The 18,128-nt window shown below is 43.6% G+C and overlaps 1 protein-coding gene across 1 annotated transcript in view; it reads left to right on the forward strand.

Annotated features, from left to right (window-relative positions):
• SLC26A8 (solute carrier family 26 member 8) overlaps positions 1 to 16,345 on the forward strand; it is a 77,128-nt gene extending 60,783 nt beyond the window's left edge. Inside the window, exons 10-19 of the mRNA XM_037063316.1 lie at positions 1,335 to 1,412; positions 5,870 to 5,965; positions 7,078 to 7,184; positions 7,264 to 7,333; positions 7,768 to 7,860; positions 7,949 to 8,080; positions 9,757 to 10,128; positions 12,662 to 12,716; positions 12,815 to 12,999; positions 15,643 to 16,345. Of these exons, the coding sequence (XP_036919211.1) occupies positions 1,335 to 1,412; positions 5,870 to 5,965; positions 7,078 to 7,184; positions 7,264 to 7,333; positions 7,768 to 7,860; positions 7,949 to 8,080; positions 9,757 to 10,128; positions 12,662 to 12,716; positions 12,815 to 12,999; positions 15,643 to 16,050 (1,596 nt within the window). The 3' untranslated portion in view covers positions 16,051 to 16,345. The remainder of the gene's footprint in view (positions 1 to 1,334; positions 1,413 to 5,869; positions 5,966 to 7,077; positions 7,185 to 7,263; positions 7,334 to 7,767; positions 7,861 to 7,948; positions 8,081 to 9,756; positions 10,129 to 12,661; positions 12,717 to 12,814; positions 13,000 to 15,642) is intronic.
• The last annotated feature ends 1,783 nt before the right edge of the window (positions 16,346 to 18,128 follow it).

Raw genomic sequence — 18,128 nt, forward strand, 5'->3', positions numbered from 1 at the left:
ATATTGCAAGGAGAAAGATGGAGGAAGTGGGACTTCTGCAGATTACCGAGGGACGGTTAGATGGGTACAGATGGCGGGCAGGGAGAAGGGCTTCAGTTCAGCCTGGGGTGGCTTATGTCTGCTGGACAAAGTGTCTGCCTCCAAGGCAGCCCCTGGCTCTCATCCTGTTTCCTGTTGCTGCATTGTTCTCGTGTGCAGCGCACTTTCCTACCAATGACATCTCTCCCTACTGTGACCCCTCATAGGAGGCACATCTCTATGGAGGCTGGTGAACCCTTTCCTGAGACCCTGATTCACCCAGTACAAGTCATTAGTTCAAGCAGAGAATGCTGCTGGCCCCTGGCCCTACATATGGGAGTTGCCCAACCTCCACTCTGAGTTTCTGATCTGGGCCCAAAAAGGCCTCTCAGACTGGCTCAGCCTTCTTTGTCAGTGGGTGTTTTCTCCATCCCTTCTCTCTGGGGACTTTTGATTCCCTCTTCCTGAGAACACCTCTATTTCTTCAACTTTCCTTAGTACTACAGAGAAACTGGGGGTCTGGCTCTGAACCTCTCAGAGATGACCTGCCACCAAGGGCAGCTCTATTTTTCTGTCTGGCATAAATACAAGCTGTGTATATGTGTGTGTATGGATTTCTATTTAGTTTTTCCAGAGCTAGAACCCACTTGTCTCCACTGGTTGCAGCTCTTCCAGCCATGGCCTGGGCCTGAGGTGTTGGCAGGCCCACAGCAGAAGGGACGAGAAAAGCCCCAGGTCCGTGTCCAGTTGGACTGTCTCCCAGTCCATCTTCCTGCTTATTCAGTTCTGGCCACTGTTCTTCCCTGTTGTACCTGAGTAGGTCCCTTTCCTTCTTCTCTGCTTTCCAAGGACTGGCCTCCCTGCCTTGTCCCCATGCTCTAAGTGAGGTGTGGGATATTTATTGATAAGAGAAGTAAAATGATTGGGATTTCAGAGCTGACAGTGATGACTCTACTAGGATTTTTCTAAATTGTTCAAGGAGGGGTTAAAGTTAGGAGGGAATGCGCTCAGGGTTTTAGGAGATTTCAGATTCATAGTGAAAAGCTATGGCAATAGATTCAAGTAACCAACACAGTTTGCAACTTTTCAGAAAGCATCTGTGTGTTCACTCAACGGCTCTGTATTTAGCATGCATTTAGCACTTAGACAAGACCTGACAATATCATCAGTTGAACAAAAATGCACCTATGCTGATGGTTACACTCGACTCCTTTTAATAAAAGCTGACATGCTTTTTACCCAGCTGAAGGCTTCAGTTGCAGGCAGGGGCCAACATGCTCCTAATGGTCTCTCTCCAACCCACTCTGTCTCCTCAGTTTGCATCTCTGGTAGGAGCAGGTGTGATGCTGCTCCTGATGACGAAGGTGGAAGACTTTTTCTATGAACTGCCAAATGTAAGTAGAACTGATCAAATGACTATGCCAAGAAAGCCTGATCTCCAGATTACATCTTGGTGGGTATCTCTGAGGAGAATTGCATTCAGCTTGTCTCCAGTGTCTGCCCTGGCCTGCTGCTTGCCCTTTTCCTTTAAAATAATAGCATCTACCTCACAGGATTGGGAGTTAAATAAGATATTACATATAATATAGAGAGAAGAGTGTTGGCTAATAATAAGCACCCAAGAAACATTAGTCATTATTGTTATTATTCTCATTCTCATTAATCATCTTTTAACTGCTTAAGCTATAAGTAAGCTTTATAAGTAAGGATTCAGTTAAAAAGGATCAAAATAGACTTCAGATGCCAGAACGCCCATTCCAACACAGGCTTAGAAACTCACTGTGCATTCGTGCCATCTGGTTTCCTAAACCGTTTCCAGAAGGCCTTGTTTTGCATTCATGTGAACTCAATCTCTCCCTTGCTTCCACACTGTCTCTTGGTTAGTTTACAATGCAAGGTCTGAAAGCTGAGTTATAAATGTGATCAGCTGGGTTGCTCCTATGTACTTATGTGCCATTTCTTCCCTTTGTATGAAATCTACCACCTTGCATTGAGAGATTTCCAGGTGCATTAATTAATTAATTAATAATTATTGATTAATCAATTTGTTCTAAGTTACAATAGAAATCAATGCTTAGAGAACGTAATTTCCTTTTATATTTCTTTAATGTTCCCTTTAGCCAGTTTTTAGATCATACTAAAGAGGCGGGAGAAGGTTTCATTCTAGTGTTGGCAGCTTGGTTACACACTGAGGTGGCAGCCCCTGAAGCTGGAGTGGTTGTGAATGCCACCTCCATCCTTTGGAACACGCTGATTCCACCTGGTGAATATCGGGTTGCCGCAGAGCAGGACCACCTCAAGGCTATTGCTGCCTTCCGCTCCTGTCACTCAGGGACCTTGAAACCCAGCCACAGAGGGTATGCCTGGAGGATGGGAATAAGCCTGGGTTTATCACACAAGCTGTCCTCTGATCCCCAGCAGAAGTCATCTCCAGAATTTAGTTTGTATAGCACCTTTGGTGTGATCACTCTTGGAGTCTATTTTAACAAATCCACTCACTGATTTACTTTGAACAATGATATTTTTTCTTTATTGCTAGAAGAATCAGATTTTTAAAAAAATTCCAAACAAATAAAAATCTGTCCGTATTTACTGAAAGCTAGTGATAAAAGTAGGGAGCACTCCTTTATTGTGCATATGGTAGAGACAGAACAACCCCCGCTTTCGGTCACCCATGCTATGTCACATGATTTTTCTAGCATCTCGTTGGGATGTGCTGGGTGAGAAAGGTGGATGCAACCTGATGGGTGGAACATCTGAATTACTGTACCAATGGGCCCTATGGGGACTCAAGAGTCCTCTCTTCTTTGAAAGACTGTGAACTGCTTGTTGCAAAATCCTTATTGAAAGAATTTTTGGAGCATCTTGGCTAAGATATCAATTAGTTAGCAAAGAAATTAACACAAAATTTTCAAAACATGATACAAAATAGTATATTCAATATTGTTTCAATTTGTGTGAAAAAGGTATAGAACACACTAAAATGTTAACAATAGTTATCTCTTGGATGATGGAAATTATATATAATTTGATTCTTATTTACACATGAGCATGTCTAACCTTAATATTCAGAAAGCTAATTTTTATTATATATTGTTTTATGAAAATATGTTTCCTCTTCCCACTCCTCTCAAGCCAAAAGTCTTGCAAAAACCCTATGAAGTTGAAATTATTTTTCTTCCCACCATGTCTTCCTGCAAATTGCAGAAAGTTTGGAGATTCTTAACTGAAAAGAAGATGAAAATGGGAAAGAAGTCATTTCTGCTGACTTCTTTTTTTTTAAACTAAACAATCTTTAATTCCAACAAATACAGATCTTTACAGCTTAGACATTCATTTGGTGCAAACTTCAAAAAAGGGAAATCCTGAACAAGAGCAGATGGAAAAAGCCCATGCAATTAGTAATCAAGTTCAGGAACTGACATATATATTCTTTTTTTTAATGTCAAAAGGAAATTTAGTAAATGTTTTCAAATTACATACTGATCAACTTTATCTGATCAAAGCTCAGTAGATGTAAAATCAATAATAAAAGATACTTTCTGCTAATTTCATCTTTGTTCTTCCCTCCTCTATCGTTGAGTCCAACTGTTCACTGAGTGACCTCAGAAAACCAGAGTAAGCTTGGACCCAGCCAGGCCTGGCAGGCAGGACTGGGTGGCATCAGTTCCAATTCCCGGGCAGAGTACATGGGGGAAAGGGGGTCTAGGAAAAGGCTGAGAAATGTTAAGCCATTGCTGGAATTTCATGAACACATGAAAATATTTCTTAAAGAAGGTTAGTTCTACTTTAAGGCCCTGATGATTTTTACATCTTACGAGTATAGATTCTGTTTAAAGATTTATTTATTTATTTATTTCTTGAGAGAGAGGAAAGGATGGAGAGGGAGAGAACCATCAATATGAGAGAGAAACATCAATCAGTTGCCTCTTACACACCCCTACCCAGGACCGAACTGGCAACCCCGGCATGTGCCCTGAACCAGAAATCATCAAACTGGTGACCCTTCACTGTGCAGGATGATGGCCAACCAACTGAGCCACACCAGTCAGGGCACGAGTATAGATTTTCATTTTCTCATATTTAAGAAACTTTCTTTCTATTAGCAAAGTAGACATGATTATTTTAAAAAAACTTTTAAAAAGTCCTAATAGATAAAAATATCATCCATATTTTCTGTATCTTCTCCCCCCTTCTCCTCCTCAGAAAATAAGTAGCATAGACAGTAGGTAAAAAAAATAGAGAGGGGGAGGGCAAGAATAGTAGGGGAAATATAGAATCTAAAGAACTTGAGACACATGGTCATAAACTAAAGGGGGGGATGGTGGGGGAGGGGTGTGCAGAGTGGAGGGGAATGAAGGGGGGAATAGAACAACTGTAATGGTATAATCAATAAAATCTATTTTAAAAAATCATCCACAACTACAAATAAACCACTATTAACATTTTGGCATATATATGATCAATATTATTTTCTATGAATGGATGTTGCTTTGCAGAGTTGTGACCTAACTGGACATACAACTTTGTATTCTTGTTTGTATTTAATATATAGCATGATACCTCATATTATGATTATTTAGTTATTTTTTAAAGATTTTATTTATTTATTTTTAAAGAGGAAAAGAGAGGGAGAGAGGGAGAGAAATATCAATGTTTGGTTGTCTCTAGAGCGCCCCCTACTGGGAACCTAGCCTGCAACCCAGACATGTGTTCTTTTTTTTTAAATATACTTTATTGATTATGCCATTACAGTTGTCCCATTTCCCCCCTTCATTCCCCTCCACCCTGCACACCCCTCCCCCACCATTCCCCCTTTTGTTTATGTCCATGTGTAGTTCTTTAGATTCTATATTTCCCCTACTATTCTTGCCCTCCCCCCGATTTTCTACCTACCGTCTATGCTACTTATTCTCTGTACCTTCTCCCCCTTCTCCTCCTCCCACTCCCCTGTTGTTAACCTTCCATGTGATCTCCATTTCTATGGTTCTACCAGGCATGTGTTCTGACCCGGATCAAACTGGCAACACTTTGGTTCACAGTCCGGGACTCATCCACTGAACCACACCAGCCAGGGCAGTTATTTGCTTATTATTGGAAAATTAGATTGTCTGAATTTTTGTTCTTATAAATAACACAACAATGAATAATTTTGTACATCTATCCTTTTCTATATTTAGCATAGATTTCTAAAGTAAAACAAAATTTCTGAGTGAAAGCATATCAGCACATATTGATATATTGCCAGATTATTTTCCAAAAGGGTTGTACTGTTTCATACACAACAACCATACATGAGATGTTTCAACTTGCTATTTTATGGACAAAAAATAAATGGTATCTCATTGTTGAAATAATTATAGTGCATCATGAATAGAAGCCCAATGGACACTATTTCAGAGTTTCTCTGAATGGAAGTTCCCTTAATTTGTCATCCAATCTGACAGTGGTTCTCCGCAATGTGGTAACACAGATGTGTCCAGCAAACTAGACAAAGCAAGGCCAAGTAGCCAAAGGTGCCCTTCCCTGAGGGTCCTCCCCCATGCACCAAAAGTGACCACGTGGACACAGAGGGGCAAGAGGGCTGCAGTCTCTGGCGACTCTTCCTCCCACTGTCAGAATCGAAAAGGGGCGTGGTGAGGCCTTCCTGTCTGAATCAGGCCCTGGCCTCACCTTGTCGGGGAATACTTACTCGATTAGACAATGACTTAAAGCACAAACTTGATAGTTTATGGAATATCAACACCTAATGTCTCCGAGTGGCAACGCTAACTTTTGGTGGTTCCTTTGTGAAGGTTTGGGAGTTTACCCCTGAAGGGAAAATAAAGCAGAGTTTATCTTTTCCCCACAGGCTGTGCTGGCCGGTATTATTGTGAGCAACATCCTACCCTACCTTGAAACCATTTACTACCTCCCCAGCCTGTGGAGGCAGAGCCAATATGACTGTGTGAGTGTAAATGCACTGGCTGAGGTAGGGGCGGGTGGAGGGGAAGGTTGGACAGAGGGAAAAAGGACAAACAAACGAGGTCAACACGAAGGACACTAGCAACTCTGAGGCCTAGGACTCTCCATTTGCTATAAATAGGGAGTCGGGTTGTTGGTGCATGGAAACACTGAGACCTCACTCCAACTATGCAAAATTAAATAAAAAGGAATTAATTAAGTGGCTATAGTTACACACACATTTAGTACAAAGGCTTTGTCATGTACTGCATATTTGAATGACTTTCAACCCAGAGACACAAAACCTACTAAGAGAAGGAGATGTCTTGCCAGAGTAACTGATGGAGCTTCCCCCTTCTCGCTGGAGCACAGAGCTGGGGTACAGAAAGGAGAAACAGCAAGAAATAAAAGATGGGGCAGGGTAATATAATGAGAGGGAAGGCAGTAGAGGCAGAGATACAAAAGGGGATAATTTTTGGGTTCAGGTCCCCGAGGAGCTAAGACTATATGGTCCAGGGCACAGGCAGAGCTTCTGGCTTTAGGGGGAGAGAGAGCACTTCTGACCGGGTAGAGGAGACGGAGGCAAGTTGAGCACAGACGCTAAGTAACAAGTGGCAGGTGGAGGGGGAAGGGCACATTTGAGGGAGCTTCAGCCTATCTTCTCTGTGAAGGGGAAAGTCAAGTCACCTGCTGAGAGTGATGGAGAAGGGCTTGGAAAGGTTGCTGAAACTCCCAGTAACTATTATAGATCTTAAAAAAGCAACTGCCATTTGATGAGTGTTCTGGGTTGCTTTTCAAATGGCATTTCTAATCTCAAGAAAGCCTATAAAGTAGATATTATTACTCCTATTTTGCATGCGAGGAAACTAAAGTTTCAAGAGAGAATTGCAGAAATGATCCAAGGAAGCATAAAAGAATCTCTTGGCATTTCTCTTGAGTCCCTTGGAACCCAGCCACTTGTAATGGCATCAGCTCACATGGCTGTTGGAATTTGTTCTCTAAATCCCAGGTGTCAGGAGGGAGAGGGAGAGGCTGAGCTGAGGGGGAGGACTGGTGATTTTTTTTCATTCTGCTTCTTATCACGTTTTTTCCTTTTTCCGTCTCCTTTTCTATAAGACTATTTGGATGGTGACATTCACATCTGCAATTTTCCTGGGACTGGACATTGGACTACTTGTTTCCGTAGCTTTTGCCTTCTTCTTGATCACTGTTCAGTCACACAGGTACTTAGTTTCAGGCAACAGGAGATTAGCCACGCAGGTGAGGCAACCATGACCTAAAGGCAAATGCATTTCCTTTCAGAACTAAGATTCTCCTCCTGGGTCAGATCCCTAACACCAACATTTATAGAAGCATCCATGACTATCGGGAGGTAAGACTCCAAACCAGCCCCACTCCTTTGCCCAAAGGGTGGGGTAGACTGGGTCTGCTGCTTAGTTTTTCTACCAGATCCCTTTGCTGTTGTTTGCTGCACTCTAGACATGCTTGACAAAGGCTGGGCGAGGGGCACACAATGGTTGAGGTGGGGAACTTGACGAGGTAGGTAAATTCTCAAGTCCTGCAGCCAGTTAAGGATGATTTTAAAATGTACTTTAGGGGGCGGAAGGCCCAAGTGGAAGAGAGGAGTGAGGAAGTGGAGGGGAAAACAGAAAGCAGGAAAAGCAGGGGGTGAAAACGGGAGGAAGGAACTTGCCGGCTCTTGCCTCTTAAAACGAAGAACACAGAGTCTCCAGGAGGTTCTAAAGATTTTTCCTCACTCCGTAAGAGACCTGAGTAATTTCTCCGAACTTTACATTTGTCTTGCAGATCGTGGCCATTCCTGGGGTGAAAATCTTCCAGTGCTGCAACTCCATCACGTTTGTCAATGTGCACCACCTGAAGCGCAGGCTGTTGGAAGAGGTGAGGGCTCCCCTCGCCCTCCCCTGGGCCTGCTCCAGGCCACCTGCTGCCGCTTGCCCTCTCCTGAGAGCCCTCTTCTGTCTGTCAGATGGAGATGGTAAGGGTGCCGCTTACAGAAGAAGAAGTGTTCGGCCTGTTTCATAAAAGTGAAGACGGCTCACGGGAAGGCAAGATTTGTCGGTGTTTCTGCAACTGTGACGAGCTGGAGCCACCACCCAGGGTTAGGAACCTCTTCTTCTCTGCATTTCCCCCCATGTTTCTAAAGAAGTGTGTAAGCAGTTAGTTGTTGTTTTAAGAAAAGAAAATCAAAGCCCCTCAGGGATTTTGACTCTTAGATGGACCATGGGTAATTGGAAATTAAAGATTTCTACTCAGAAATGAAGATACGAGTTCCCCTCTGAGGTTCAGATCGTGACCTGAAAGTAGGTGGGAGGACACGGTGATGACTCTTGACTCCCTAGTCAATGGCTAGAGACTTACTAAATGCAGAGAGTAATTACCTAGTTGTGCCTATTTTCCAGACATTTAGCTGCCTGCCTTTAGAGTTCTGCAAATGTTGGGCTTTAAAAATTGTCTTATAATCCCAACTCAGGCAGGGTCAAGGTGGCTGGGGTCCTCAAGGATCTACCAGGGTCTCCTGCTGTCTGCCTGTGACCAAGGAAGTGATGATGGGCTATGAATGGCCATAAGCATAGATGGGGATCTTACAGCACCTGAAGGTCATTTCAGCTGATGAACAAAGTGTTATTATTTCCCACTCAAACTTGCTCTAAATATTCCCTTTCCCCAGAGCAGGGCTGCTCATTTCTAGCTGTGGGGCAATTAACCCAGACTACAACATGCTGGGGGGAGCAGCTCTATCTACAGACATGCCCCCCCCACCCACAGATTTACACCCCCACACAAACACCTCCTGTCCCAGGCAAAGAGGCCTCCTCACACGGGCCCCGCAAACATGGGGCAGCCACACAGGTTGCCATGAGCCCTAACAAAGTGCAGGTTCTACTGAGCTCCCTGAAAATACCGACTTTCTTGCTAAGAGGACAGAATCAACCCTATATCTAATTTTTATGGTTTATTCACTCTGCACTAAGTATTATCGAGGGCATTCGCAGGACATCAGCAAATATACCTGAGAGTAGAATAGAATCACCTGATATTTATCGAGCTCCTACTACATGCCCAGAACTATGAGACTATGAAAGAGGAAAAAGAGTTTTTCCCAAATTGTACCACTCTAGCAAATGAGTTCCTTCCGTTTTTCCACATGCCTTACAGTGCTTGTCTACATGTATTGTTAGTTATCCTTTGAAAGGACACATGCCATTCCCCAGGTAGAATGGGTCCCTGTGGCTGCAGAGCTGGTGCTCACACTTGCAGGCTATTGTATTCCTGGTGCTTGACAGTGAACTTCAGCCATGGCAGGCATCCAGGCCTGTTGGAAGGTGAAAAGAGTGAAAGGTAAAGACAACCCTGCTCAGGTAGTTTTTTTACTTCCTAAGGAAGTTGGACAGAAGACCATCTCATTGATAAAAGAAGGTGGTGTTGAGAAAAGGACCTGACAGAAAAAATACTTCAGCATTAGAAGGCACTGGAGGCTAATTAGAACCCAGGGATGAGGGAAATGAATCAGCTCACTAGGACCACGGTGATGTCATTGATGCACGTAGGGAAGTTGGGAGGGGAAGCTTCTGAGTGGTGAGGATAAAGCAAGATGAATGTGTTTTTTAGTCATGAGCTTGAAGGGAGAGTGAGACACCCAATTAAAGATGCATACACTGTGGAGAAGTTACCTTTGGGAGAGGAAAGTGAGTTAGTAGACAGAAATGGCACAGTTACGCGCACTTCCAGCCCTTGTTTGAGTCTTATGGCAGCCCTCCCCTAACTCCTGTCCAGGTTGTTTACACAGAACGGTTTGAAAGTAAACAGTACTACGACGGATCCTCCATTAACCTGATCCACTGCACACGTTTGGACAGCAGGAACACGAGCCAAACTTCATCTGATGAACAAGTACCGTACATAGCATCTTCGACGTTTCAGAGAAATCAAGAGCAAAATTATGAGGATGTGGAGAGAACGTGGCTTTCTAAAAACCTCTCTAGAGATAGAGCAATGTCATTTCCTGCTGCTGCTGAAAGCCAGGTCAGGAGCAGGTCAGCCATCCCTTATTCAGAATCATCTCTTCTACCCACCACCCACACCGTCATCCTGGATTTCTCCATGGTGCATTTTGTGGATTCATGGGCTTCAGTCATATTAAGACAGGTAAGCACCGAGGTGGCTTTAACAAGAGCTATGATCCCACTCTACCAGCACCACCCCAACCCTGACTGAATTGCATCAGTCACTGATCAGCTACTACGTGGTTCCCGGGCCACTAGAAACTTGGATACTGAGATAGTTTAAGGTCAACCAGAATAAGTAGAAAGTGAACCAACTCTCATTTATAGAACTGGGGTTGGCTCCCTACATGTGGCATAGTATATTGCTCAAGGAATGAAAACTGGGAAACTGTTAACACCGTTGGAACAGCAATCTGTGCCTCACCCAGCAATTTCCCGTGTATCCTGGGAGTTAGCTGCAACTCTTTTCAAGGATGCTTGCTATCCTTGAATGCTACAGAGAACAAGCTCACCAAAAATTCTCCATTATTCAGCTGCTCTGAGCTACACATTATAAGACACTTGGATTTGTAGTTGTTCTGAGATGACACCACAAGCTTGGGGATGCAGTACCCACAGGGTGCCCCCAGATCCCTCTTCACTGCTGCGTCTTTGGGTGAACAGGGCAGGGAAGGCCCTTCCTTCAAAAGCTGTGTCCCTTAAGTCCTGGCTTCTCTCCACTCCCTGGTTTCTCGGACAGTTTTCATGTCTCTCTCTCTTACACAGTACAGTCAGTGAAGATGCAAACTAACCGTATTGGTTTGTTTGATGTCTGATAAGTACAGTATCTTTTTTTCAGCTAGCTTACCCCATTTAAAGCCTGTATCTCAGTCTTGCCTCCATTGGTGATGGCTCAGGTTTAAACATTCTGAACACCCACTTCCCGGCTCTGACTACACCCACCTTTTCTTGACATACTCTTCTTTGGCTGATTTTCCATCTTTTATCCTGGTATCCTATATTATCAAACCTTCTTATTCCTAAAGGAATACTATTTTCAAAGCAGCAAGAACTCTGGTGGGTGGTCTGCAGATGTATGCTCTGTCCTAGCTTCTGCTCACTGTCCATCTGACCAGAGATAACTTATTAAATTGCACAGGGTCTTGGTTTCCTCATCTATAAAGTGAGAGACATGGAAGAGATTAGTGTTCAGGGTCTCACCCATGAGATGCTTTTTCCCCATCCTGTTTTTAGAATCAAGTATACATGATAATGTCTTGTCTTCTGGGCTATTCCATCTTTGGTCATCCTAGTAGGCTGTGTTCTCTTCTCCCAGGCCTGTGCTCTAGTTGTTACTTCAGAGTTCATTCACCCTACATTATGAAATGCCTACATACTGAGTTGGGCACATTTATATACATGATCCCATTTAAATCTTACACAGCCTGAGAGACAAGCCATATTTCCCCCTAAGAGTCCTGGGCTCACAATTAGTAAATGGCATGCGCCTCACCAGAACTTAAAGCAGTTGTGCCGTCTCCTCCTCCTCCCTTTCCTCTCTCGCCTTCTGGGCCTTGGTAGGATCCATCCACAGTTGCCCCTCCTGATGACTTCCTGCCCCGCCTCCAACATGGAGGTGCTAGCAGACACCTACCTTCTCAGCCTTCAGATGCATGGTGCACTTTTACACTTAAATACAGATTTTTTCATTCTTTTTGTAATTGTTCTTTGAAACCATATTAGAGGAAATAATTTCAAATATTATCATTGAAAACTTGAACTTCGTAAGAAAAATCCCAGCACTCGTTCTTACTAGAGACAACCACTCAATTTAAACTTCTTCCTAATTCATGGAATTTCAGTCTCCCATGTGTGTCATTTAGAGTATGTCCACTGTGGCCCTTCACCAAACAACTTCATGGTTTACCATGCGATCAAGGATGACTTTGTTTCCTCTTGCAAGTGAAAGTAGTAGTCTGTTTTAGTTGTTTTGTGTTTTGGTGGGTTTTTTCCACATTTTAAAATTAGTGCTCAGGGTTGGTCTATTCAGCCTCAGAGTATGAAGTTTAATATTGACTTGCTTAGAATTGAACTTTATTGTCCCAGAGCACACATATTGGCTGAAGTAAACGTTAGCTCAGTATCAGATGCTTATTAATCTGATACTTCTAGATAGCTGGTGTTTTACTAAAGTCAAGTGCACCTTGGCAGAGCTGCTCTGAATGTGCTCCTCAGGCTCCTCAGTTCCACTCCCGGCCTCGTCTCATTTGACCGTCTCCAGGAGGAGGGGATCACATGCAAACACTAAGCACTAATGGCAAGAGATAGTCGTTCTTGAGGACCGTCCAGTGTGTTCCCGGCACACCTGTGCCTGTCTCCATCCTCGCACTGTACTCACATGACATTCTCTCTTTACGTGAACTGTTTCCCCCCTGAGACTGTGGGCAACCCTCCATCACTCTCCCTCCCCACCCCGTGTGAGATGGCCTGATTCTCTTTTGTAGTCCCAGCACCTTAGACACTTCCCAGCATATAGAAGTCCACCTATCAAAGGTTTACAGAGTTTGAACTGTATGTCAAGGCACGTATACCCCAGACAAGTGAGTGACCAGAGGGATTTTATAGCTCCCCTAATTAGAAGGCTCTTTCCCAGTGAGTGAGAGAATCCCTAATGCCAACTTACTCCCTCCCTGCAGATGTGCAACGCCTTCCAGAACGCCAACATTCTGGTGCTCATTGCAGGGAGTCACTGTGAGTAGCCTCCGCCAAACGCGAGGGCTGTGTTTTGCACCTGGGTGCTCTCCTTCCCAGGTGTCTGACCCTGTGTGTGTTCTGGGTTTGGTTTGCAGCCTCTGTGGTCAAGGCCTTTGAGAGAAATGACTTCTTTGATGCTGGCATCACCAAGGCCCAACTGTTCCTCACCCTCCATGACGCTGTGCTGTTTGCCTTGTCACGGAAGTTCCCAGAGTCCTCCGAGTTAAGCGTGGATGAATCTGAGACAGTGATACAGGAAACCTACTCAGAAACAGAAAAGGTTGGATGATGTGAGGCATCAGGGTGAGGCGGGGGGCGGGGGACGTGGCTTGGGGGTGAGATCGGGAGAGACACCTGATCAGATAGAGATGATCGCTGTCCGGGAAAGGCTTTTGAGTTTGGCTGTGCCAGACTTGGAGACGATGAACTGTTCCTTATCAGTTGGCAAACAGCAGTGGGCCTCTATCCCAGGTTCCCCCACTGCCAAGGCATCTGGGTGCCATTCAGGGCCCTGTCCCAACTGAAGGGAGGGCCAACCCCACAGAGACGCAGGGGCCCTTTTGCAGAAAGCTTAGTTGGTGCCAGTGCCATATCAGTGACTAAATATTTCAAACATCTTCTCCAGCTGTGCCTTTGCAATCTACCCCCACCCCACCTTGGGACGAATAATAAAACTAATGCACTCACAGAGGTGAAAATCCACCAGTCTAACACTTGGACTACTATTTCCATTCTGAGTAACACGATTTACTCAGCCTGACCAAACGAAAAGGAGAATGATATACAAGCCAGAATTTTTAATCATTTGTTAACAATAAATAAAGACCCGGGCCCACCTCAGTGTTTTCAAATCAGTATCTTTCAAGGTTAACAGTGCCTGCCCCCCTCAACAAAAAAAGAAAATTAATACACAGATGGGCACCAAAATATCACCTAATGATTAGAAGTTATTTTTAATTAAACCCCAGATTTGTTGACTTACTACATTTCAATAACATTGGCATTTGTGACAAAAAAGAATGACCAGAGCAGTAAGTGTTTATAGAAATTTTAATAAGTAAAAGGTAGCCCTTTTATTTTTCTAAGTAATGTATTACCAGGTGTTTCCTTACCTTTGTTGAGGATTCACACAGGTTGTGTGCCCCTGCTTATCCAGAGAAACTGTTTCCCCCGCAGCTAGATTTGAACATGTTTTTCCTACGTGGGCAGCCTCTACATTTACTCAGTCTTTTTAAATGTTGCATTCATAGTAAGATTTTGTGGCTTTCTTCATGTAGAGAAATCATAGGTACTTTAACTTTATCTTCTACAATTTTATTGCTTTTTAAAATCAATCTTCTTTTTCATTATATTTTCTAACTGGCAACTGCTGATATATAGGAAAGCTATTGATTTTTATTAAGTGATTTGGCCATTTTGTGAATCCTTTTACTAGTCCAGGAAGGTTCCATTGTTAATTCTCTTGAGTTTTCTAGATGAAAAATATTTTCTACAAATACAAATGTTATTTTCTAATTGTTAGAATTCTTATTTTAGTATCATATCGTGGCATTAGCTAGCCCTCCCAGAACAATTTAAGTAATAATGATGAGTCTTATCTTACTCTGAATTTAATGAGAAAAGCTTTTTATGTCTCTCTATTAAGGATAGTGGTAATAGTTGACTTAAGATGGACACTATATTTACTATGTTTTTAAAAAGTATTTTTCTAGTTTAGTAACATTTTCATCAGAACTTAAGACTTGGTATAGAATATATCATGTTTTCTAGCATTTAAACTGGGGAAGACTAGGAAAGGAAAATTGCCATTACAATGCATTAAAACCAAAATACCTATTAAACACTGAAGTGCAGATGTCAAGGATGGAAGTGGATATATGAACCAGCCAATCATGGGAAGGGTTATGACCAAAAGCCATCAGCACATATAGATGGCAATGAAAATTATGGGACTAAATAAAATTGCCTATGAGGGTTGTATCGATGGAGAAGGGATGGGTCCCAGGGCCAAGCCTCAGGGCATGCCAACATTCAGAAGAAGTAGAGGAGACAACAGAGAGACCAGAAAGAAACAACCAGAAAGAAAGGAGGAAAAGCAAAAGAGTGTCATATGGCAGAAGAGAAGAAAATGTTTCAGGAAGGGTGAAAGGTGTTAATTCTGTGGAATGCCGCAGCAAGGCAGGTTCCCGGAGCCTGTGGGGCATCTGCTCTGTTGCACACTCAGGGCCTGGTACTGGGGATATCAGGAACCATCTAGCTCAAGGAGCTTAGGGGCTTAATAGGGGAGGTAGATTTGTAGATGAATAAGGCAATACACTTCTGGTGCTACGATAGAGCTGTGAGTGAGGTACAGGTGGAATACGAAGCAAAGATCCTGGTTAGTGATCTTTGATGTGACTCTGGAACAATGAATAAGTGTAAGTGGCTAAGAGGGAGATAGGCAAGGCAGGCACAGGGAGCAACACGAACAAAGGTAAGCAGTAGTCAGGTACGTTTGGTTAACTTTACGTCTAGAGCAAAGTGTGGAGATAAAGCTAAAGAAGATGGCCAGAGGCCAGGTCGTGAAAGGGCCATTCATGCCCTGCTGAGGATGCACTGAGGGGTTGGGGATCAAGAAGACAAGATGTTTGAGAATGCCGCCAAGACCATTACTAGCCACATGGTTGATCATGAAAGCCAGGCTAGTTAGAAAATCGAGAGAAATCAGGAGTTATGGATTGATTGAGCCTAAAGAATAGTGAGTAACTGAGGAACCAGTGGGTACAAAAAGGATGAAAAGCAGATGTAGGCCAGAAATATTTTCTACTTTGCCAGAAACTCATGATTTCTGGTACCTTAAGTCCTATTGCATTCTGAAATTCCTTGACTATTCAAAGTTCAATTTAATTGGAAATGTTAACCCATTGAATTGTATTTATTTCAGGATATAAATTCAAAACATAAAACAAGCAGCAGTATCCTAGAAATACCCCAAAATATAAGACCTGGCTTCACCAAGATCCAAGAGCCAATAACAGAAGAGGAGTCAGAGCTAGACATGGAGCTGGAGCCCACGCTGGAGTCGGAACAACAGACGGGGCTGGACCTGGATCATGAGATGGAGCCTGAGTCCGAGCTGGAACCTGAGTCAGAGCTGGAGCTCGAGCCTGAGCCTGAGCCTGAGCCCGAGCCCGAGCCCAGATCCAGGTCAAAGGCTCAGACTTACCCTCCGCAGCAGTACTGGCCTCCCAGCTCCCTGAGTCACACTCAGCCTAGGACATGGTCAGCGGACAGGAGGAGTCCACACGTGAATTCATATTCATTTAAGGGCAATGACTCTGAGGACCTCTAGGAGATAAAGTGGGAATAAGGGTCAGATTACCTTGACGAATCCTGCCACCCAAATGGGGTCACTTGGTCAGGAGCCCCAGACTAGTTACAAACTCGCAGTACTTGCTTTGGAGTTCCTCCACCTGCTGTCCTTCCTTGCTCAGCAGTGTGATCGCACTCCCAGATCACAGTGCTAAATACCAAGAATTATCTCTGAATTCCCTCTCCAGGCTCGCCTCATTTCGCCTTCAGCAGATATTCTAATGAAGGATTTCCTTCTTCGCACCTCTGGTGTGTTTTATCAGATCATCTCTAACTTACTCCTTTCAGCTATTTCCCTTTCTCCAAAGAGATGAGGCTCAAATAAAATATGTAAGTCTAGTTACATTTGGACCCTTCCTACATTTTCTCCCTTCTCTCTATTCTTTACGCATAAGGGACAGGTGGCAAACATAAGGCTCTTGAGCTGAATCTGGCTCTCCACCTTGCTTTATCTGGCCAGGCACCTTATTTCTAACCAGGCAGCAGCGCCGAGCTCCTTGCCGCTAGTTAAGTAGTAGTGACATTTATACAGTCCTAAAATTACATTCGGCCCTTTGAAGGCAACCTCGAGGCTGGTGTGGCCCCCGGTGAAAATGAGTTTGACACCCCCAGACTAAGGAAATGGGAGGGAGAAATACCAGAAGTGGGTGGACAAGGTGGAGAGAGATGAGCAAGAAAAAGAAATTTATATTTTATATGCAAGATATGCAAGGTATATTTACTGCACTGATAGTGGAAATAGGCAGGTTAAGTTAGGCCAGCCTCTGAAGCATGTAGGACAAGGAATTCTTGGGCTGAAAGCATTTTTGCCATCCCTCCAAGGTCAATATATTATTCCGCCACTGTTTCAGAAGGCCAAGCAGCTGTACCAATTGATGGGAAGGTTAACGCTGTAGAACTCTCTCTGGTCTTCAGATGAACATCCACCGCTGCTTCTTTTTTACAGTACATGCAATCCAGAATCTGAGTTCTTGGTGGATCAAACTTAGTTAAAATCTATGACAGGCACAAACCCCTTAAGAATTGGAAAAGTCAACCACCACAAGCTTGGTCCAAATCCATTTAAAAATTTCCCCTTCCCCTATTAAAAAAATCCAGTATGAAGTTAAAACCAGAGGATAAATAAAGATCCCTGGGTAAAGGTATATGGAATCCTGAATTCCCCACTCAATACACAAAATTCCTCTTGCTCAGGTATTCAATTTCTCTCATCTGTTCGATGAAAGAAATCATTGTTAAAATACAAGCATCTCTTATCACAGAGATAGCATATGCATTCACTCATTCTACAAACATTTACTAAGCACCTACAACAGACACAGCACCCCAAACAGTGGGGTGGATAAAATGGTATTATCCCTATTTTATACATGTATAAGCTTAGGCTGAGATAAGTTTTATAATTGTCCTGAAGTCATATACAATTGCATGATAAAAGAGGCGAGGGCCCAAGTCACAAGCTTCACTTGTTCATGCTTACTCAACACATTTATTGAACTCCTACTATGTGGCATTCACTGTCCCAGATATAAGATGAACAGAACAGATGACAAAAATAATTATAAACTGTGGTAAGCACCTTGCAGGTAAAATACAGGAGACTCTAAGGGTATACATCAGGAGGACGTGAAACTATCTTGGGTGTCAGGAAATTCTTCCTGTGGTAATGACATGTGAATTGGCCTCTGAAGGATAAGTAGCAGTCAGGCTTAAAGCACGTTCCAATGACTGCCAGGAGGGCAGAGCCAAATGGTGGACCAAGAGTGGTGATCACAGGTGAGTACAGAAGCTGGGCACCCAGCAACACAGCCATATGGAGCCTAAGAGTAATCACCATGGCACCAGAGCCTCCACCAGAAACTGGGTCACACCAGTAATGAACTGTCGGGGCAGGAGGGGTGCAGGGCCAGGCACAGAACTGTGTCAAAACCAAGAAAACACATTTAAAATGGAAGATGGGAACATGCACAAAAAGCCCAGTTTTTGTGGGAAGCCACTCTCTCACTTCCACTCCCCACTCCCTTCTATTCCCACATTTCTGTCGGAGGAAGGTCTTTA

Source organism: Sturnira hondurensis, unplaced genomic scaffold (genome assembly GCF_014824575.4).
Source record: "Sturnira hondurensis isolate 20B ecotype Veracruz unplaced genomic scaffold, ASM1482457v3 Scaffold0014430, whole genome shotgun sequence".
Lineage (NCBI taxonomy): Eukaryota > Metazoa > Chordata > Mammalia > Chiroptera > Phyllostomidae > Sturnira > Sturnira hondurensis.